At 43.1% G+C, this 23,090-nt stretch overlaps 1 protein-coding gene and 1 long non-coding RNA gene across 3 annotated transcripts in view; both read right to left on the bottom strand.

Annotated features, from left to right (window-relative positions):
- Positions 1-1,097: 1,097 nt before the first annotated feature.
- On the bottom strand, positions 1,098-3,800 carry LOC308484944. The gene is made up of 2 exons (XR_013990201.1): positions 1,629-3,800; positions 1,098-1,585 (listed from the first exon to the last, which is right to left on the bottom strand). It is a non-coding gene; the product is annotated as an uncharacterized lncRNA (long non-coding RNA).
- A 3,590-nt stretch (positions 3,801-7,390) lies between these two features.
- SLC34A2 (solute carrier family 34 member 2) overlaps positions 7,391-23,090 on the bottom strand; it is a 28,962-nt gene continuing 13,262 nt past the window's right edge. For both annotated transcript variants that reach the window (XM_081019976.1, XM_081019977.1), the window contains exons 6-13: positions 22,965-23,076; positions 19,665-19,860; positions 17,255-17,350; positions 16,226-16,346; positions 12,908-13,075; positions 11,135-11,251; positions 9,902-10,026; positions 7,391-8,520 (exon numbers count right to left, since the gene is read on the bottom strand). In XM_081019976.1, the coding sequence (XP_080876102.1) occupies positions 7,963-8,520; positions 9,902-10,026; positions 11,135-11,251; positions 12,908-13,075; positions 16,226-16,346; positions 17,255-17,350; positions 19,665-19,860; positions 22,965-23,076 (1,493 nt within the window). In that variant the 3' untranslated portion in view covers positions 7,391-7,962. The remainder of the gene's footprint in view (positions 8,521-9,901; positions 10,027-11,134; positions 11,252-12,907; positions 13,076-16,225; positions 16,347-17,254; positions 17,351-19,664; positions 19,861-22,964; positions 23,077-23,090) is intronic.

Here is a 23,090-nt window from a genome sequence, read left to right as displayed (position 1 = left end):
TTGTCAGAATCTCAAAATATGCATTTGCATTGTGTTTTCTTTGCATTGAAATGAATTGTGTGTAATAATATAATCAATTACATAATTAATCGTGCAAAATTCTGCCACAGAATTTTCTGAGGACAGAGAGATGAAGAATGTAGTTTTTGTTGGAAGCCGAACTGCAGTAGAACGGAAACAGCTCTGTATGTGACAAACATGGGTCAGAATGGAAATCGATGCATTTTCACATCCCTAATTTGTGGTGCTGTGAGAGTCTAGCTAACTCCGCTATGCTCCGTTTATAATAATAATAATTTATTATTTATACCCCTTCCATCTGGCTGAGTTTCCCCAGCCACTCTGGGCGGCTCCCAATAAAGTGTTAAAAACAGTACAGCATTAAATATTAAAAACTTCCCTGAACAGGGCTGCCTTCAGATGTCTTTTAAAGATAGGATAGCTGCTTATTTCCTTCACATCTGAAGGGAGGGTGTTCCACAGGGTGGGCGCCACTACCGAGATGGCCCTCTGTCTGGTTCCCTGTAACGTCACTTCTCGCAATGAGGGAACCGCCAGAAGGCCCTTGGCGCTGGATCTCAGTGTCTGGTCTGAACGATGGGGGTGGAGGCGCTCCTTCAGGTATACAGAACCGAGGCCATTTAGGGCTTTAAAGGTCAGCACCAACACTTTGAATTGTGCTCGGAAACGTACTGGGAGCCAATGCAGATCTCTCAGGACTGGTGTTATGTGGTCCCGGTGGCCACTCCCAGTCACCAGTCTAGCTGCCGCATTCTGGATTAATTGCAGTTTCCGGGTCACCTTCAAAGGTAGCCCCACGTAGAGCGCATTGCAGTAGTCCAAGCAGGAGATAACTAGAGCATGCACCATTCTGGCAAGACAGTCTGCAGGCAGGTAGGGTCTTAGCCTGTGTACCAGGTGGAGCTGGTAGACGTTTGAATGTTAGTACAGAAAATAGGTATTCCCTTCTTCCTCACTCCATGCGCAGCATTAACAGCCAACACAACACACACACACAAACACACAGAAGCGCACAGAAACAATATGAGCCAAAGCTTTCTGCAAAAATGTTGACAGCATAAAAATGTAGATTGTGGAACTGTTTTAAAAATCTTTAATTTCTCATTGAATGGCCTGTACTTCCTTTAACGAACAAAATCAGACTACAAAATCACATCTTTCCCCATTGCTGGTCATACATACTATCCTCCTAATTTATGAAGAAATCTTAATACAAAAAGAGAAGTTTCGTTCACAGCAAAAAAAGGAAACAGTGCATAAAAATAGTTAAATATTTTAATACATTGCAGATATACGTAGTTTCATCTTTTAAGGGTTTTAATTTTGCTTTATCAGCAAATCTCGTTACAACTTAAAATAACATTGCCACCCACACTTTTGGCCACAGTCAGACACATCATAAGCCAAGCCAGAGTTTATGACAATGTGGTTTATAGTGCATGTTTCATTACTCCCCTTGCGCAAGCAGGAGGATAATTGAATCATAAAATTGAAGAGTTGGAAGGGACCCGAGGGTCATCTAGTCCAACCTCCCGCAGTGCAGGAATCTTGCCCACAGCCATCCCTGGGTGGTCTCGAACCACCAACTTTGTGATTAACAGCCAGACACACGGACCCATTGCGCCACAGCAAGCAAACCAGGAAGTGGCAATTAAGCTTGGCTTTCCGTTGCAACAGAATCCAGAATCATGTTTTGTTTCTCCTTGAGAAGCCAGCCTTAATTCTGGTTTGTTGTTGGTTTATGGATCTTCTCACTTGTGACAGAGCAACAAATCACAATCCTGGGTTGAGATGTAGCAGGAAAGCAAACAAAATTGTGTTTAGGGGTAGGTGAATCTGTCGTTTTTGCTTTTTTCCTCAGTTTCTAAATTCTCCACATTTCCTCATCAGTTGGTGAATTATTAAAAAGCAAGTCCTTGTGAACATTCTGCATTTTACTGAAAATTTCTATTATACGCATCTTGGTATGCAATTTTATCCAATATAATGCATTTTATAAGCTATTTCCACAAATATATACCAGGGTAATATACAGTTTACCCTAGTATATGCATTTATGTAACACATTTCTTGGCTGGAGAACTGTATCGCGAATTGCAAGGTTGGCTGTGTTTCAGTCCAGGTATTGTTTCGGATAATGGTTTGCCTATAAAAACTGGATCAAATTTCTCCCCGTCCCTTATTACACCTTTCTGCTTTGTTTCTCCCGCTTACGGCTGCAGAGGAGCAAAGCAGGAAGAAAACCGTGGCTTATCATGACATGTGCATGTGAACCAAATCTGCAGACACAAAAAAATACCATTTCGAAAGCCATTTCTCTTCTTTAAAAGCATTTCTTACCACAGTGCGCCAAATTGGAATGTTCAATATAAAAGTCACATCTCAAGTTGAGGTGCTTCTTACACAACTTATGAAAAAAAACAAAACTATACACTAAAAACAATTATAAATAAAGAGTCTAAAAAGCTAAAAGATATGACAGGAGTCGACGTTTCCATAAGACTCTGAGATTTCCACACAAAGGAGAGGCTACTTCACTCACACTGCAAGACAGGGGCAGCTTAATGTACACCGCACTCGAGAGAATAAAATTTCTTGCATGGCCAGTGTTCTAAATCTAGGAAAGGGACCCCTCTCACACGTTCCCCTCCAATGTGTTGATGATGGCAGTGTGGGGTTCATGAGATGTCACAGAGGGGATAAAATACAGCTGCTGTTTCTAATTTCATGAGGGGTGAGTGGCTAGATCCAGAAGATCTAGACTGTGCACCCACAGAGCTAAAATATTTGAAGCCAGTGGTCTGGCCAGAATGGGGGAATGGGGAAAGCTGGTTTCAGCCTCCTTACTCTCCCTTTCCTGAGAAGCTTTTCGGCAGAAATGTAACCTTTCAAATGGACTCAAAAACTGCATCTATTTGTAACGCACACAGGTCCCAATCCAGCTCAGACGATACATATGGAAACCTATGTTATGCATTCAGTGGTCTGGGTTTGCCTGAGCTTCAGTCTGGACTAAGGATTCTGAGCCCCTGTGTTCTGATTCGATACATGATGTCCAATCGCAGAACATTTCAGGATTTGGGCCTCTGCCATTGGCCCTGAAACTCTGAGTCATGATTCGCAGCTTGGAAGTTTAGGCAGCCAATCACGTTGGGAGTGGGAGTGGCCCAGGCCTTCAGAAATGTATATAAGCAGTTGCTTTTGCCCCTGTTGTCCAGTTCTGTTAGTTCAATAAAGGTTCTTGCTGTTATCACTGTGTCTTGCCTCATGGTAACCCACCTACACTTCAACCTACTTCCACATGGAACACCTTTTGCTGGGTTGGGGTGAGAGTCAGCAGCAAAACACTCAACAGGCCTTTCCTATTACTGTCTAGGGAAGAGGAAGTTTTTTTCACTAAAGCATGCAACTCATGTGCAAAACAGTAGAACCGAGTGCAAAAGCCTTTCCAGAATTGTATTACTTCGGAGAGCAGGGACTCAGCTACGCAGCTTCAAATAAAACATTTTAGATATGTTGTAAAGTGCAATATATAAATGTGACACTAGATGGTGAAAGTGAGCTATGCAAAATTCAATGTGTTTGTCAAAACGTGTGTGGGGTCTTTTTTTAAAAAAATAATAATTCACAGCATTTTTTTTTATACATGTGTAGATTTCACCGGGGTGGAGGGTTGAAGGTTTGCGATAGACAAAAGTACCACTTTAGGACCCAAAAAGTTGTAGCAGTAGCAGATCTGTTTGCTTAAACCTGGACCTGTAGAAATCGTGTAGATTTAAGAGAAATCATGTAGATTTAGGAGAAAATGGGGAATTAGGAGTACATCCAAAGTTTTAGCTTCTGGCAGCCTCCCTCTTTCCTCCATGACTTCCCCCCGCCAAGTGAACCAAGTAGAAAGAAAACTGGTATCCAGGGCCTCTGCATGTTCTTTTTGCTCCCAGCCTTAGACCCATCTACACCACTGTCTATGTCGAGGGCTGGCCGATATCTGGTTTTCAACATTATGATATATCAGCAGCTAAATACTGCAATATGCTGATATATCATGATGTCTGGCTCTGGAATGGATCTCAAATTGTCTGAAACCGGTATCACAATCTGAACGACAATTTATCACTATATCGCCCTGCTCTATCTATATCATTTCAAAATAACTGTGTTTCAACAGAGATCTTGATAGGATACATTCTGCTGCCACATCTAGCTTGGTCTCTACACTACCTTTCTTCCCCTTATTCTGTTTTCCAATGTGCAAAGAGGGTTTTCTTTCACGATGAACCATGTGTACCATCCATCCAAAATGAAATGTTACAGTTCAGGAAAAGCTTCACCACTTTATTCTGCCAGTTGTACAAACTTGCCTTAAGTTCGACAAGCTACCCAGAATGAAATTGACTGATCAGGACTCCCATTTAACTCTCAATGAAAGGAGCTCTGTGTTGGAACATAAAGAAAAACGCAATACTAGTAATGGACTTCTCCTTTTTGTTAAGTGTAACTCTGTCCAGTCTCCTCTCAGTGTTTTTAAGTTGAGACCCACATCCAAATCTGTGTACCCTAGCCTCAGAGCATCAGATTTCCCCTCCTACAAACTCAATATTGGAATAGAGAATGTGTATTTTATAAGCTTTTATGGACACCTCCTCTAAAGGTAGATGATGCTAGAGAGAAGGAGGTAGATGAGGTTCAAATAATATGGTCTGTGACTGAGTTATCCAGAAACCAGATAAGCTGCTTGCCTCTATCCCAGAGTTATCGCAGAGTAACACAGTTTCACTTAAAAATAAGTTTGTCAACATTCTCTGACAAATGCGTTAAATAAACTAGTAATGATTAAGCATAAAGACAACATTTTCCATGAAAAAACAAGCAATTAACAACATTACATAAAAAGAATACAGGTACAATTGGATTATGCCCTATCAAATTCAGTAGGAGGGTAAGGCATACACGCTTAACAGTGCAATTCTGCATATTTCTACTCAGAAGTAAGCTCTACTGAGCTCAGTGAAGCTGACTTCCAGGTAAATAATATGAAAGCAGCCTAAAATTTCAATGAGACTAAAAGTGCTTCGTGTTGGATGGACTCTGCCCTTTGTGCCAGGTGCAAGCCATTGTATAAAATCTGAATATTTTTCTTATATAAAACAGGTGACTGCTTTAAGTTATATAAAAGCCATATACAACCTCAAATATCAGTGGAACTATAAGATAGAAACCCACTTCTTTAAGAACAACTGCAAGCAAAAATGCTAGTGAGGGTGTCAGAAAGTCTGTGCACAGGACAAAACCCTCTTTTTGTAAAAAACAAAAAAAAATGTAATACTGTTTTTCAGTTAAAATTTGTGCCTGGTTAAGCTTTCCTGAACGTGGTAGGAGTTACTGTCTAAGTAAATGTGCATAGAACTGAGCTCCATGTTTGATTTCTCACTTTCATTATAAATTATAGTGGAGAATAATATGTAGACAAATTTAAGCACTTTTAAATAGCACTGATTTCAGTGGAAGGCGTTCCATCATAAACAATGGAGTTTAAAGGTGTATAAATCTGGCTGGTTCTGACTTAGAGTTTTAGCTAGCCTATTTCAACATCATTTTATCGTCTCTGATGTGTTTACAAGTGGGAGTGACTTTCTTTTGAACCTTTTTAAAGGTCTGGCCGCAGGTGGACACTTCTAAGTCCCTAATGATCCCCACAGGAAAAGGTAAAATATTTCCCATGAGAACAACTGGAGGAGAAGAAGCCTTCACTTTTACTTAATCTTGCAGATATAAATGTCCTCTTCATACTTGTTCCATCCCCTGAGATCAAAGCTTAGACAACGCCAGACGTATATGTTAACATTTCCTGCTCAGTCTTAGCTAACAATAAAAATTCACCTCAAAGTATTTTTTGTCAAATAAATAAATGATGCACATCAGATGCAACTATGTTACATAAATCAACTGATGGTTTGGTTTTCCATCCACAGCTGATGACGCAGCAGTATGGTTAGGACATGTTACTCCCAGCCCCATAATATTTTCCAGGGTTTGATCCTCATAAGCCCCTTCCAAAATCCCCTTGGGAAAACGTCAGGTTGTCAAACACTTTGGCCTGGAATTCATTACAAAATTACAAGACCTAAAAATGTGCAGTAATCTCAAAAGTGCTTTTTTTTGCATATGCTGCAAATTTCATCCATGGGGGGTCTTAGTCTCAACCTGAACGCAATATTGCATGATACTACAGTCAAACCTCGGTTCTCAAACGGCTCCATTATCATACATTTCGGCTCCCGGACGCCTAAAACCCAAAAGTAAATGGTCTGGTTTGCGAACGTTTTTCGGAAGGCTTGCAACCAATCAGAAGCCACGTCTCGGATATCGAACGGTTCGGAAGTCGAACGGTCTTCCAGAAAGGATTACGTTCGACAGCCAAGATTTGACTGTACTTGCAAAAATGTATTGCTTAAATGCTGGCTGTTGCAGCCAGAAATCATAGGACAAGATGCACTCTGTTTTTGGGGTGCTATTAGAAAGCCATGCAAAAAGTTTGGGGTCACAGGAGGTTATTCCTCAGGAGCTCCTATGTCCCTGTCTATGATGAGGTATAAAAGAAAAGTTATCATAGCAAATAGTTTTAAATCACATTCCATTTTTATGCAATTTAATTTTGCCAAGAGCAGTCACGTGGGCCTCAGTGGGAATCTCTCCACCACCAAAGTCCCTTTGCTTTCTCTTCTGAAAAAGTGCTCTGTCTGAAGGAAGCCAGGTCTGTAATGGTTAGATCCTTCAACTGTTCTCTCTTTCTGAATTTGATCCTCAAAAAATTCAGGCACAGGAAAGACAAGTGCCCTAGAAAGTCAGGGCAAATGTCCCTATTTTCCAGGGACATTCCCAGATTTACAGAAGCCGTCCCACTTTCTGATTTGATCCCGGAATGTCCCGCTTTTCCTGAGGACGTCCCTATTTTCATCAGAGAAATGATGGAGGGTATGGAGTTATGTGATCCCTGAACCAAGGAGATAAAAGCAACTGTACAACTTTTAGAAGACATCTGAAGGCAGCCCTGTGTAGGAAAGTTTTTTTAATGTTTAATGTTTTATTATGTTTTTATATACTGTATGTTGGAAGCCGCCCAGAGTAGCTGGGGCAACCCAGTCAAATGGGTGGGGTATAAATAATAAAATTATGATTATGACTATTATTATTATTATTATTATTATAGAATAGGACGTCCCTATTTTCATTGGAGAAATGCTGGAGGGTATGGAAAGTTATCCTGATTTCTAGCTAGAAGACACAAACTACTGGAAGCATCAAGCTAAAAATTATAAATTCCTATTCTTACATGCCCAGCTTCTTTCAGTAATATTTCTTTTTAAAAAAAAAAAGTTTGGTACCTTTAAGATTTTCTTATGATGCCCTGTGCCTTAACTTTCGAAACCGCCAGAAGGGAAGTGGTACTATCTCAAAGTTCTTGATGCAATGCTACTAATCACAGACTAGATCCCTTCTGTACCAATGTTGCCTCAAGCCCTGTGTACCTGATTTTGGGTCCACTGATGAGAAGCTGAGCAACCACAGCTGGCAGACGCAGTTTGGGTCTGTAGCAGTACTGGACAGGAGCAGGAAGGCCCAAAGGCCTGGCTATGGCACAGAGTCAGACCTTCACTCCAGCACTGTACTGCTGCCCACTTCCTGGCTCAGCAGACTAGAGGCAAGTTCGTGCACAAGACCCCGGGGCTGCATGTCCTTAAGTGTGTGTGTCTGATATTTTGGACTTGACTTCTCGCCTGCTCGCCCAAATGTTCAGTTACCAACAGAGCAATACACACTTTTCGCCGGGTGCAAGAAGATGGCATACGTTTCTCTCCTTTGCTTCTTTCCTCTCCCTTTACATTTTGCCCCCCACTTTTTTTGTCCCTGAGCCCTCGGCTGTTGAAGTCCTGTCTTCTGCTACAAGGGGGTGGTGGACAAGTTCATTTCAGTCGCCTGCGGTGTCTTTGAAAAGGCGTTTTTCTCATCGGCCAGCGAAACTGGGTTTTCGTGAACTTCCATGGCTTTCCCCGGCGCCACGCTTGCCATTTGTTCGCCTCCCCGGCGTTTGCAACATTTGCAACAGTATTTTTCGCAGGTAGCGCCTGTAGACACCACCACATCATCCCACGGGTCCAAGGACCGCATCCACAAGGGAAGGTAGTCCCAGTTTCGGAGCTTCTCGGGCAGCTTCTCGGGCCGCTTCTTTTGAAGATAGTTGATGATGATCACAGCGAAAAAGATGACCAGGATAGGAACACCGACACCCACGAGGTACTCCCAGCCGGCCACCGACAGACCAAAGACACCAACAGGAACCACAAGGAAGGCGATGAAAAGGTAAAAAATAGCAAACCACCTGTACTTGGCTGTTATGTTCCCCAAAACCTTGGACAGGTGGATTGGGATACGTGTGTAAGGGATCGGGTACCACAGGAGAATCCCAGAAACATTGAAAAAGAAGTGGCAGAGAGCAATCTGAAAAGACACAAAATGAAGCAAAAAGAGAACTAATCAGAAGAACGTTAAAACAAGTGTGACTTTTGTACAAATACCCTTGAAACACTATTTTCCTCCCTTCATTGGATCCTCTCCTACTATTCGACCTTTTATGACCTTCAAAAAAAAAAATTAATTAAATAATTTATTTAAACAAAATCAAAGTAAGGGCCAAACTAGACATGGCATTAGAGCTTCAAGGGGAAATAAAACAATTCTTGCCATGGGGAGGATAAGTTGGATTGGTGCCCTGTACTAATTTTCCTGACTGGAGATCTCCCCGAACTGTTATCTGTCCCACAGCAAACATACAGCTATACAGTACCTGATATACCAGGTATGTGTGTTTTAAAAAGCAAGCCAACATATTAAAGCCTGTATTCATAATTTTATAAAATGAATCGTGGTCATCTGTCAAATAGACTGAGTTAAAGAACCATGGGAGGAAATATTCAACAAATGAGGTTAGTCACATCAGACCAGGGTTTGGCATTTCATGAACGAGCCTTGGGTGTGCATGTTCCCATTGTCCCATCCTTCATCCTATTCCACACTAACATACTTATTTCCTGTGTAGCACACATTACAGCTGAAAGGGCAAACCATGGTTTATGTTGGTCCTCCGAAACAAAACTGGGAACGACACTCAAACCATGAGTTCCAACTCTGGTTTGGAGGGGAAGCACAAACCATAATTTGCCATTTGAGACAGGAAGTGAATCGGAGTGATCAAGGGAAAAAAGGAAAGAGAAACCAAGGAAACAAGCAAGTCCAGGGCTTATATAAATGCCAAACCATCACAGGTTCAAGAATCTAAGAGGTGTCATTCTGAACATCATCAGGTTCATCCAAAAAGTAAATATGGGCGATCTTCTATTCCTATTTTGTGCCCTCCAATGAGTGCAGTGTGTTCAAATAGCATAAGACATTTATTTTTATCCAACTCGGAAACGTTATTGTGTAACATGGTTTCCAGGAGAAAATAATTTCCTGCACAAAAACAACAAAGTAGCAAGCACCTCCTTTAGCATTTCCTTACTGACCCTTGCAGACATGGAGACTTTAAAATGAAACGTAGCAGAAAATATACACACAGCTACATTCACCATGTCCCTTCTCCCTTACACCTTAGTGTAGCATGTTAAAGACTCTCTTGGAGCCCCAGAAAACCAACTACAAGCTTATTGTTAAGTTCATGCTCAAAGGACTTCTCTGGATCAAAAAAACCCCAAGTGCTAGAATTGCACTCACAGTTCTTTACATAAGAGATAAAACAGTTCTGACTGGAGTAAAAGTCATGATCAAATTCTCCCATTTCCTCTCTGTTTGGAAATAATATAAAACAGAACTCACAACTAACCTGTAAGGAAGCCTTTAATTTGTTCCCCGGACTGGCCATAGCAGCAAGAATCGCTGTTGTAGTTGTACCAATGTTGGACCCCAAAGTTAGGGGATAAGCTCGGTCGATGCTTATAACACCAATTCCTAGTTGAAGGGGGAAAAAACAACATGAATTTTATCATTATTCATATGGCACTTTGAAGACTCCAAAGTATTTCATGTTTACGGCGTCCATTAAGACGGCCATAAAACTATAAGGTTAAGGGATAGCAATTTACCTACTACCACTTAAAGTCACAGCTGTATCAAAACATTCCTGCATTTTTATATACAATTTTTTTATTTCTTAAATTTATGTACCACCCCTCATCCGAAGACTTTTTACAACATAAAAAGACAGAATGGAAACACAAAGCAAAAAAACAAAAACAAAAACATACCCAATACCTCTTCTCCCACAAAGACATTTAAAAGGCCATGGGTGGTTTAATCAGCCCAAGGCCTGGTTATAGAGGAACATTTTTGCCTGACACCTAAAGCTATTTAACAAAAGCACCAGGCTAGCTTCTCTGGGGAGAGCATCCCACAAGCAGGGAGCAATTGCAGGAAAAGCTCGTTCTCCTGTTATCGCCCTCCAGACCTCTTATGGAGGGAAGCACACAAAGAAGGACCTCGGATTGCGATTGGTTCATATGGGATCCTTGAGGCATTGTGGTCCTGAGCCATTTAAGGCTTTATAGGTCAAAACCAGCCCTTTGAATTGGGCCCAAAAATTAATTTGAAGCCAGCGCAGTTGAGCCAGGATCGGTGTTATATGCTGAAAACATCTCGCCGCTGAATTCTGCAACAGCCGAATTTTCTGAACTGGCATCAAAGGCGGTCCCATGCATAGAATAGAATATTTGTATTGTATTATTGTGTCTACAGTAAAATTCCGTTTCTTTCAAGCCCCCATTTTGGAAGCATGGCAATGGGCTGTCAGTCTAAAGCCACAAGTCATAAGAAATGGGGAGCAGAGGAGGCGGGGGGAATGTTTCCATTTCTATGCCATAGTCTACCACTAGAGATCTAGGCAGGTCTATCGTGTAGATTTATTTTTGTTTCTTTAAAAGATCTGACAAAAATATACATAGTATTATATAAAAACCTGGAATTACCTCATTTGCTCCTAACTTTAGCAGCTGAAAGTTAGGCTAATTCAACACCCCCACCCCAAAAACTGTTACTTAAAATGCTTCCACACAGCACTCACCAACAAGTGGAGTAATAGCAGATGTGAACACGGAACTGCTCTGAACAACGAAAGTCATAAAAGCACCAACTAACATGGCCATGTATCCTGTCACCCAAGCAAATGGATAAGGAAAATCTGGAAAACAAAAGGACAGGAGGCATCAGAGTCAGAATATTCTGCTCAAAATTATGTGTGGAACTGTTTAGCTAAACAACAAGGTGCCCTACTTAAACCACTTGCCAGAAGACTTGAAAGTCATTTGATCTTTACCTGAAATAAGAAGCTAAAAGGTGGTGACTTGTCCGCTAGGTATGTTTGCCTCATAGAACACTTTCTGCGTTTGGAAAGTTTAAAGTACATTTGTTGCCTTTTCCTGCTTGGCACCCTACCTTCTGAATCGCAGAGCTTGGAGTGCAACCATTAGATATTATTTGAATCAGGTTGAGGGATACTTTACTGGGTGAGGCTGAAATGTCCCCTGCCTCATAAATTTACTGCAGAATAAAGTTTCTTTCACAAACATCCCGTCCTATACTTCTGATCTGCTACTTCAGTAAGTGTACAAATGCTGTAAAGGCCAAACAGATGGATCTCTTCCACCCAACTGGCCCCTCAGCAGAAGAAAATTGCCAACTGGTTGGGAAAACTCACATATCTAAATGGAAAAGGACCACAGGAAGCAGCTTCCATGCAGCTTCATGAATGTATGATGGGTGACAAAAAAATTCTAGGGCTTCTAACATTTCCGCCCTCTATGCAGCCCAGTACTTTTCATTTGGAGATATATAAAAAGGTAAAGGGACCCCTGACCATTAGGTCCAGTCGTGACTGACTCTGGGGTTGCGGCGCTCATCTCGTTTTATTGGCCAAGGGAGCCAGCGTACAGCTTCCGGGTCATGTGGCCAGCATGACTAAGCCGCTTCTGGCGAACGAGAGCAGCGCACGGAAACACCGTTTACCTTCCTGCCAGAGTGGTACCTATTTATCTACTTGCACTTTGACGTGCTTTTGAACTGCTAGGTTGACAGGAGCAGGGACCAAGCAACAGGAGCTCACCCCATCACGGGGATTCGAACTGCCGACCTTCTGATCGGCAAGCCCTAGGCTCTGTGGTTTAACCCACAGCATATATCTTTGTGATATATAGGTACAGGCAAAAGCAGGAATGGGAAAATATTTCAGTTTGCTCCACAATTTGGAGTGAACCTTCCTGGTCTGCATCCAATGGATCAGGCAGCCATCTTTCTTTCTTTTTTCCATACAGTGTCCCTGTAAACTCATCCCCATAGGTACATAGAAGCAACTGGGTTTTTTCTCTCCATACAATTACCAACGGAGAGATGGTACCCCATAGCATACTGTTGCTTCCAGGGACTTATTGGTCAAAAGTTTTTAACAATCACAGCAAGCAGAAGCAAGTGATTTTTAAGTGGGAAAGAGATAGAGCCATGGAAGCCCTCAGACCGCTTTCTAAGTGCTTTATAGTTAAAAAAAAAACATTTTTTAATTATGCAGGTGTGGTTTTTTGTTTGGATTTTTGGATCCTGCCTTAAAAAGTCCAAATATGACATTTGACAGAATGGGCTTGCCTGGCCACTTATGACCAGGGACGAGAGCTGGATAAAAACCGTTCTGTTCCTCCAGAGACAAAAATATATGACCCACTGGTACATGTTGCACTAGCTTTTATTGATTCCACTACATTATGGACAAGAAAAGCCATTATACATTGTGCTTAACATATTTCTATTTACTATGCTATGTAATAAAAAGAAAGAGAGAGATTGTTACCCGTGTTGAATGTCTTCTTGATAATATTTGCTACTTGTCCTTGCAGTACGGAATTCAGTAATTTAACGATGAGTATCAGGCAAACGCACAAACAGAGCAGCGAGAAGGCAAGGAGGATGAGGCCAACGGCAGTTTCTGAGAGGCCTGAGTCTACAAAAATGTGATTACCTATGGCGGGGGGGGGGGAAGATACAGAATTTTTAGTCACACACGCACACAATTAGTCTGCTCTGGGAGCTGTCAAGTTTGCATGTTATTCCCCATGCAAGTGCAACTCCCCTCACCTCCATGGCGATGCAGCATGTGGAAACAATGATAACAAAAAAACCTTTTCCTATATCTATCCATCCAAAATATACCAGTGGGCGCTCGGGTTGCGAACGTGATCTGTGCGGGATACACGTTCGCAAGCCGCGTCTGCGCACATGCGGGTTGCAATTCCGCACTTCTGCGCATTTGCAAAGTGCGATTTAGCACTTCTGCGCATGCGCGACCGCCGAAACCTGGAAGTAACCCGTTCCAATACTTCTGGGTTTTGGTGGTCCGCAACCCGAAAAAAATGCAACCTGAAGCGGCTGTAACACAAGGTATGACTGTACAGTGGCACCTTGGGTTACATACGTTTCAGGTTACAGACGCTTCAGGTTACAGACTCCGCTAACCCAGAAATAGTACCCCGGGTTAAGAACTTTGCTTCAGGATGAGAACAGAAATCGTGCTCCGGTGGTGCAGCGGGAGGCCCCATGAGCTAAAGTGGTGCTTCAGGTTAAGAACAGTTTCAGGTTAACAACGGACCTCCGGAACAAATTAAGTACTTAACCCGAGGTACCACTGTATTTCCCAAGGGGTCTCCCTATTCTGGAATGCATTGGGGCAGATAGATGGGATACACTGCATGTTTTACGTTGACAACATCGATGGCACAGAACAGGCATGTCCAGTTTGAACTAAGCTGTGATCTACGATCTAATATAAAAACTGGCAGTGATCTACTACCCAGGGATGGGTGCAAGGTGGGCAGGCGGGTACTGGCTGCTTCCCCTGAGGGGGCAGGCGCACGATCTACGAACATTCATCCCACAATCAACTGATCGATCGCAATTGATGCATTGGACATGCCTGGCATTGAAGAACTACTAGTCTTGGCTGTCTTTGAGCGCAAACCCAGGTCATCAAGTCCGAGCTTCCACAGCTGCTGCCCACACTGAACTGCCATAGGCAGACTGGCAGCAATAGCAGCAGATACGTTCTATGCCAGGGGTCAGCAAACTTTTTCAGCAGGGGGCCGGTCCACTGTCCCTCAGACCTTGTGGGGGGGGCAGACTATATTTTTTGGGGGAAATGAACGAATTCCTATGCCCCACAATATCCCAGAGACGCATTTTAAATAGAAGGGCACATTCTACTCATGTAAAAACACCAGGCAGGCCCCACAAATAACCCAGAGATGCATTTTAAATATAAGGGCACATTCTACTCATGTAAAAACACGCTGATTCCCCGACCGTCCGCAGGCCGGATTTAGAAGGCGATTGGGCCGGATGTGGCCCCCGGGCCTTCATTTGCCTACCCATGTTCTACGCTTAAGGTAATACTTTATTACATTGCATTTTTGTATATATATATATTTTCTTATACACATCCTTCCCCCTTTTTTCTCTGTATCACTTTATTTCTTCATAAGTGACATTCTTTCAATAAAATATTAATATTAGAAAATATAAGACTTTATTTCTTGCTAATTATGCTGTTTCCAATGTGCGTTTTATATCTGACGTCCTTTAGTAATGTTTTCTTTTGAAATGTTAAGGTGACTTTTTTGTTAACTTTGCTGCATTACTTGTGCATTCTGTACTTGAAATTCTTTGTAATAAATAATAATAATAATAATAATAATAATAATAATAATAATAATTTATTATTTATACCCCGCGCATCTGGCTGGGCTTCCCCAGCCACTCTGGGTGGCTTGCAAAAAAATATTAAAATACTGTAATACATCAAACATTAAAAGTTTCCCTAAACAGGAAAATAAAATATTTTTAGTTTCCTGTTAATTATGTTGCTTTGAATGTATACTTTATATTTGATTTTCTTCTGAAGTGTTTTATTCTGGGTTGTCTTATTTGATGCTTTAATGTAGGTTTGTAAACCTACATTATATTCCGGTTCCTTAAAAATATAAAGCAGTATAACTGAGACTCCTGCATTACAGGGGGTGGACATTGCTACGATTCTATGATTCTGTGAAATAAAATGAATGAATCAATAATCAATCAATACAAAGACTAACCCTTTAGATAGTATTACCAGGAGCTTTTCGGCAGTGCTTCCATTGTGGGTGGTAATATTTAAACCAGTTCACAGCACTGTTGCGTTTTGCCTCACCTGATGTGTCTCACAAAACAGACTTATTTTAAGACTGCCTTAGATGAAAGATAGTTGGACAACAATCACAATCTTCCAGTGCACCACAACCAGTTTGGGTGCATTGCCTCTACAATTTTCCAGTGCTGGAAAAATTCCCCAGCCAAGATTACCGTATTTTTCGCTCTATAGGACGCACCCGACTATAGGATGCACCTTGTTTTAGAGGGGGGAAACAGGAAAAAAAATTCTCCCCCTCTCTGCGCAGTGCCCCTTCAGCGAAGCGGCAGGAGAAACGAAGCCCCTTTCATTTCTCCTCCTGCTTCACTGAAGGGGCGCTGCGCAGAGAGGGAAAACTGTGCAGTGCCTCTCCAGCGAAGTGTGCACCGACCCCTCTTGCTCTCCCGGCTTCAGTGAAGGCAACCCGAAGCCTCCGGAGGGCAGCAGGAACTCGCACTGCACTCCGAAGGCTTCAGGCGGCTCTCCCTGAAGCCTGGAGAGTGAGAGGGGTCTGTGCGCACCGACCCCTCTCACTCTTCAGGCTTCAGCGAAAGCAACACACTCCCCCTGCGCTTCGGAGGCTTCACGTTGCTATCGCTGAAGCCAAGGAGCCTGCATTTGCTCCATAGGACGCACACACATTTCCCCTTAATTTTTGGAGGGGAAAAGGTGCTTCCTATAGAGCGAAAAATACGGTATATCACCTCCCCCCCCCCCAACACTCTCTCACACACTGCACACTTCATTTTTGTACAGGCATACCTTTGATCAGAATGGCACCACTGCAACGTTTGAATCACACCCATTGATAGAGAGCCATCGCCATAATATTTTATATTTTGCCGTCTCTGCGAAGAGGTTTTACAATGCAAGGGGCAGAGATGGATTGCTGGACTCGAAAGCCCGAAAAAGCTCTACGTTATGAGATACAGAAAGCGGCGTTTTACTTACATTTTTTAATATATTCTGTGGTGGATATATTTCGTATCGTCCAGGTCAAATTTCCATCTCTCCAACAAAGGTCTGGGGAGGTGCAATTTTCCCACGGTGGGATAGTAACATTCATTGGATCCTAGACATCAACAAATAAAGCAGAGCAATGAAATAAACGCTCCACATTTATTTATTTATTAAATTTGTAATCTCAGCCTTTCCCTGCAAAGGAGCCCAGCGTTGCCAAACAAGTGATAAAATAATAATAATAATAATAATAATAATAATAATAATAATAATAAACAATTCCAGTACAGATGCGGACTGGGAAAGGTCACAGGGTTTTCTTGTAATGATCTATTGCACATCTCAAAAGCACTATAACAAAGAACTCATCACAGTGGTTAAAGTAGGATACCTCTAATGGATGAATCCTCTCTTGGCCTCCCTCCCACACTCATCATAATGAAAAGTATTCTATTAATGAGGCTAATAATATTATTATTATTAATCTACCTTGCCAAGCAGAGCTTGGATGTATTTGAACACTCTATAGCATTATACAAATGCTAAGTAGTATGATTGTGCCAATCCAAACAATGAATCTCAAAACTAAATCTCCCTCCCTTTCTTCCTTCCTTTTCCTTCCTTCCTTCCTTCCTTCCTTCCTTCCTTCCTTCCTCTCTCTCTCAGCTCTTAATCCTCGTCTCTCACCCTGGGAGGTCTTCCCTTCCCTATTTTTTTAATTTTTTAAATTGTTTCATAACAAACAAATTTAATAAAAAGTTTGGTATTAATCAAATTAGAATAAAATTGTGTTTCAAAGATCTAGATTTCAGTAGCTGTAAAGCAGTGATATGATACCCCAACGCAATATTTATAATCTTTGAAGGAAGAATTGTAAAGCCAATTTCAGCATTTTTAATCTTTTATTTTTGAGGCTGGATAAAACCTCCCCTTCTGAAGATTTGTAGTCAGGTGGACTGCTTATTTAATGATGATACAATATCTAATGTACATTATGGAACACAGGAACTTAATACTTACCACTTCGGTCTTGGTTTCGCACCAAGTTAGCACTAGGCTTTTGTTTTTTGCTTCCTCATCACCTGTAGCAATTGCACTTATCACCGATTTATCAAGCTGTTAAAGCAAATGGGAAATAAGGTTTGGTTTATTGCATCATTTAATAATACATTCGTCCCAAGTTCCATCTCTTTGTCACAATCTAAAAGGTAAAGGTAAAGGGACCCCTGACCATTAGGTCCAGTCGTGGCCGACTCTGGGGTTGCAGCGCTCATCTCACTTTATTGGCCGAGGGAGCACCGTTTACCTTCCTGCCGGCGCAGTACCTATTTATCTACTTGCACTTTGACGTGCTTTCGAACTGCTAGGTGGGCAGGAGCAGGGACCGAGCAACAGGAGCTCACCCCGTTGCGGGGATTCAAACTGCCGACCTTCTGATCGGCAAGTCCTAGACTCTGTGCTTTAACCCACAGCGCCACCCGCTTCCCTGTGTTGTCACAGTCTACTAGAACCAAATAACACGATCCAGGGCTAGCTAGGCAGATAGGAATGGTCTCATTTAAAACCTGGTTGGGTCAGTGTATCTGCACTACTTGCAAGTGTGGAGAAAGAGACAGTCCTAGTCCTGAAGCTGGGATTATATCAGAAAGAGAGAAAAATTTAGTTCCCCACCCTCGTGATGTACCTAAGTACACCCTTTTACATTCTCCCTTAGATATGAATGCCTGAAATTCATTCCTGTAGTAAAAAATAATTAGATGAGCCACTGGAACAGACTTGTAACACTTAGTGGCCTGTATCCCACTGAGAGGGGATGATAACAACAACAACAACAATAAATAATAATAATTATTTATACCCCATCTGGCTGGGGTTGTGGCACTCATCTCGCTTTCACACCAAGGGAGCCAGCATTTACAGCTTTCCGGGTCATGTGGCCAGCATGACTAACCACTTCTGGCGCAACGAAACACCGTGACGGAAACCAGAGCGCACGGAAATGCCGTTTGCCTTCCCGCCCCAGCGGTACCTATTTATCTACTTGCACTGGTGTGCTTTCGAACTGCTAGGTTGGCAGGAGCTGGGACAGAGCACTATAACACCATAATGGCTGCTTATCTGGTCCCGGGGTGGGTGGGTGGCAGTTGTGACCCTTCGCGGACACCCCTCAATTCCCAGAGGGCAGGCAAGGACTGCCTCAAGGGCCAACTGTTGGGGAATCACCCTGGCCAGCTGCTAAGGATGACAGGATATCCTGCCTAAGCAAAGCCTGGATGGCAGACCGAAGGGGAGAAGACTTCACTCTGGTCCTCTGCCTAGACATTTAAGCCACCTGGGTCTGAGTTCGGGACAACACTTAGCTGAAAACCAACATATGGTACGCACTGTAACACCATAACATATGGATCTTCTCTGTATTTTACCTCCACGCAACACTGTATTAAGCTTTTTTTCCTATCACAGCAGTCGAAAAAGCATCAACAAAAAGGGAGTGGAATCATTATTGCCGCTTTGGTCTTAAGCCAATTGGGCCTGTATTTAAGTAGCATGCCCTTTCATCTCAGGACTTGCTTCCTGTACCCGTGAGGGCAGTTAGTATGAGAAACAAATCCTAAGAGGAAAGGCAAAAAGGAAATAGGTATGCTTAGCCTGAAAATAGAAAGGAAGAGGTCGGGGTGGGGGCGACACACGATAGCACTCTTCAAACTCTGAAGGGCACAGAAGGCAGAATTAGATTGATCAGGCTTAATTTCCATGAGGATAAATTTCAGCTGATCATTAGGAGAAATTCCCTAACAGCTGTTCGACATTGGAACCTATGACCAGGGCTGGTGGGGTGGACTCCCTTTGCTGAAAACATTCCAAGTGGATTCCAGAAGACAGACATTAGTTTGGGATGCTCAAGCGCTGAATTTTCTGTGTTTCACAGAGCTTGCTTTAGCTCACCTCCACGATTCCTCCCAACCAATTCTAATCTATTTTTATTGTAATGTTGCGAGGCTTTTATGTCTCTTATGTCTGGAAACTGAAACACCGTACTTTTCCATGTAGAAGACTGGGGGTTTTTTTACTTTAGAATTATGTGAAAAACTGTGGGTCATCTTATACATGGGGCAATCTCCCCCCTATTTTCTTAAATTGGAGTCCCTAAAAATAGTCTTATACATGGAAAAATACGAGAGAGAGAGATGGTTTATGATCAGTTCTCAGCTCAGTTCTCAGTTCTTTGAAGTCAAGCTATGAAGGCAAAGTGCACATTCTAAGAAGCATATTTTTTCAAAAACAAGATTCTAACTCATGGGAATAACAATAACATCTGCTCAGAAGCCTTCCCTCCATAAGAACGACGATACTATTAGGGAGGGACAAGTCATATCTGAGTACCTAAAGATGCTTTGGCAAATATTAACTAACCGAGGAAAAAGCCTACCTGGATTATAAGTTTTGTAAGTGGATCGGTGATCACTTTCAGCAGCTGAGGGGCATCTTCCCCACTTTCAAGCTGAAACGAGTTCATAATGACATTGGTGAGGTGATACAGATAGTGCGTGGCAACTTCAATAGGCAATAGGACAGCCACTGACAGCCAGTTAAAGAAATCGTGGATTGTTGCTCCGGCGAAGGCCCTGCAGAAAAAGCAAAGGAAGACAAAAGGGTAAACCCACATGCTGGAAGACACCAAAGAAAGGTAAATTAACATTATTTTAAGAGAAAGGAGCAAGTAATCTATTCTTTATCATGGTAGATTAACATACCCTGCAACACCTCTCTGATGAAACTACGGAAGTTCTAAGGGAAAGTGGGGCATTCCGGGATCAGATCAGAAACTGGGAAGACTTCTGTAAATCTAGGACAGTCCCCGGAATATAGGGACACTTGGAAGGTCTGGATTAAGAACAAGAGAGGAAATTTGCCACCTCATTGCTCAAGATTCCTATTGCTGAGCATTCCTGGCTTCCACAGATGGCAGGAAGTCTCAGGGGTGGTGATACTTGGTCCTGGTTCACAACTGAGGAGGTAAAGGTAAAGGTAAAGGGACCCCTGACCATTAGGTCCAGTCGTGGCCGACTCTGGGGTCGCAGCGTTCATCTCGCTTTACTGACCGAGGGAGCCGGTGTACAGCTTCCGGGTCATGTGGCCAGCATGACTAAGCCACTTCTGGCGAACCAGAGCAGCGCACGGAAACGCCGTTTACCTTCCCGCCGGAGAGGTACCTATTTATCTACTTGCACTGCGTGCTTTCAAACTGCTAGGTTGGCAGGAGCTGGGACCCACAGCACCACCCGCGTCCCTCAAAGGTAAAGGGACCCCTGACCATTAGGTCCAGTCACAGATGACTCTGGGGTTGCGGCGCTCATCTCGTTTTACTGGCCGAGGGAGCCGGCGTATAACTTCCAGGTCATGTGGCCAGCATGACTAAGCCGCTTCTCAGGAGTGGTGTTACTTAGTCCTGGTTTGCAACTGAGAAGAGAGCACTGGCAACCTATGCTGCTTTCAAAACAGAGGTGCCATGTTGTGCCCAAGATTGAGGGAGCCTGTCACACAATGCGCTCTTGTGGCATCACATGCCTGGCATATGGTGCGTGTGTGATGTCACATTTTGGGGGTGGCCAGCGGCTCCTCCTCTCTCACACTCAGGTGGGGCTGGGCACTGAAACCATACTGTGCTTGGCTTGGCCTCTTTGCCCCCTCAACCCTGAGGGGCCCCGGCCTCCCTCCCATCGGATATTGTGGGGGTCAAAGGCATCTCATCCCTACAGAGTCGGCAGCCCTGTCTCAAAACGTCTGCTTCGTTTGCAAATATGCAGAGAGAAAAGCACAACTATGTTTGCTATGTGGTGCCGATAGCCTGAGACAACTTCAACAGGCAATGGCACCAATGCTCAAAGTCAGTTAAAGAAACTGCAACATCAGAATAAACCTTCAAACTCTGAGGACTCCAAACCAACCACCAATTGATAATACAATCATCAGGCAAATTATTAATTCTTGGATTCAGTAATAAAAGATTAATAACGACCAATCTCACAATGCTGTTTTATGACAAGGACTGTATGAAAAGGTTACTGTACAAATGTAGGGTAGATATGATTTGGCTTAAGAAGATTTATTTGTGACGTCAATCTCACAATCCCAGGGCACAATACACAAACAGGCAGCACTGATGTGCAGATAATGAAAGGAGCACATGCTCCACAACACAAGGTGTAGCAGTCATATGGACACAGGAACAACCCAAAGTTCATTCATCTAAATAAGACCACAAACTCTTCCCCTGCTGTGCCACCGCTCAGTGGCGCTGTGGGTTAAACCGCAGAGCCTAGGGCTTGCCGATCAGAAGGTCGGCAGTTCAAATCCCCGCGACAGGGTGAGCTCCCATTGCTCGGTCCTTGCTCCTGCCAACCTAGCAGTTCGAAAGCACGCCAGTCCAAGTAGATAAATAGGTACCGCTCCGGCGGGAAGGTAAACGGCGTTTCCGTGCGCTGCTCTGGTTCGCCAGAAGCGGCTTAGTCATGCTGGCCACATGACCTGGAAGCTGTACGCCGGCTCCCTCAGCCAATAAAGCGAAGTGAACGCCGCAACCCCAGAGTCGGCCACGACAGGACCTAATGGTCAGGGGTCCCTTTCCCTTTACCGCTCAGTTCAGATGCACCCGATACAAGAAGCTGCTTTCACTAGTCATGTTAGTTGCTTGTAAGTATTGTAGGATGTTATACTATTAACATTTCTTTTTTTAAAAAAGGCAACTAGTGAAGTAGTAATGCTCGTGTTTTTCTTTGACCACAGAGAACTGCCATATTGGGCAACAACCATTTCAGTTTCAATGGGTCGAGAGAGGGGCATGGTATGAGGAGAATTGGAATGGCTGAGGGACTCACTGCTATCCTGTGCTCAAGGGCCCCCAAACTATAAAGGCCCATATTTTGGGGGATACGTCACCCCTGCATGGGACGCGGGTGGCACTGTAGGTTAAACCACAGAGCCTAGGACTTGCCGATCAGAAGGTTGGCGGTTCGAATCCCCGTGACAGGGTGAGCTCCTGTTGTTCGGTCCCAGCTCCTGCCAACCTAGCAGTTCGAAAGCACGTCAAAGTGCAAGTAGATAAATAGGTACCGCTCCGGCAGGAAGGTAAACGGCGTTTCTGTGCGCTGCTCTGGTTCGCCAGAAGCGGCTTTGTCATGCTGGCCACATGACCCGGAAGCTGTATGCCAGCTCCCTCGGCCAATAAAGCAAGATGAGCACCGCAACCCCAGAATTAGCCACAACTGGACCTGATGGTCAGGGGTCCCTTTACCTTTACCTCACCCCTGCATATTAGTACTGCTGCAAGGCTTCAACCAATATTCATCTAACCCGATTATTGCGCATTTTGCAGATGAATAATGCATTCTTGTGTGCTAAGAGGCGTTGTCTTAAGCATGTAGCCACTGAGGGTAGGGTGAGAAAGGTGGAAAACAGAGTGACGTACTTTATTTTTTACTATTTTAATTTTATAGATAATATAGGAAGCAATCAGTGTTTTTCTCAACTGTCCAGTAAAAGAAACTGTTTAATCAAATTTATATACCATGCTTCATCAAAAGATCTCAGGGGGTTTCACAGAATATCATGCAATACTGTAATGCAGTATAAATAAAAATGTCATTGCATACATTTTGGGAATTTCTACAGTTAAATATCACAACCTGCTCCTATATTTGATTGTAGCTTAAGTTTAAAACACTGGTACCTTCTAAACTGGTTCCTGTCTCCAGCTTGCATGAGCGCCACAACGGTGTTTGTGACAGAAGTACCAATATTGGCTCCCATCATGATCGGAATTCCATGCCGAACACTGAGTACTGCAAGATATCGG

Source organism: Podarcis pityusensis (genome assembly GCF_964106645.2).
Source record: "Podarcis pityusensis genome assembly, chromosome: 9".
Lineage (NCBI taxonomy): Eukaryota > Metazoa > Chordata > Lepidosauria > Squamata > Lacertidae > Podarcis > Podarcis pityusensis.
Note: the sequence above shows the minus strand (reverse complement) of the source record. Positions and strands in the feature narration are given on the sequence as shown.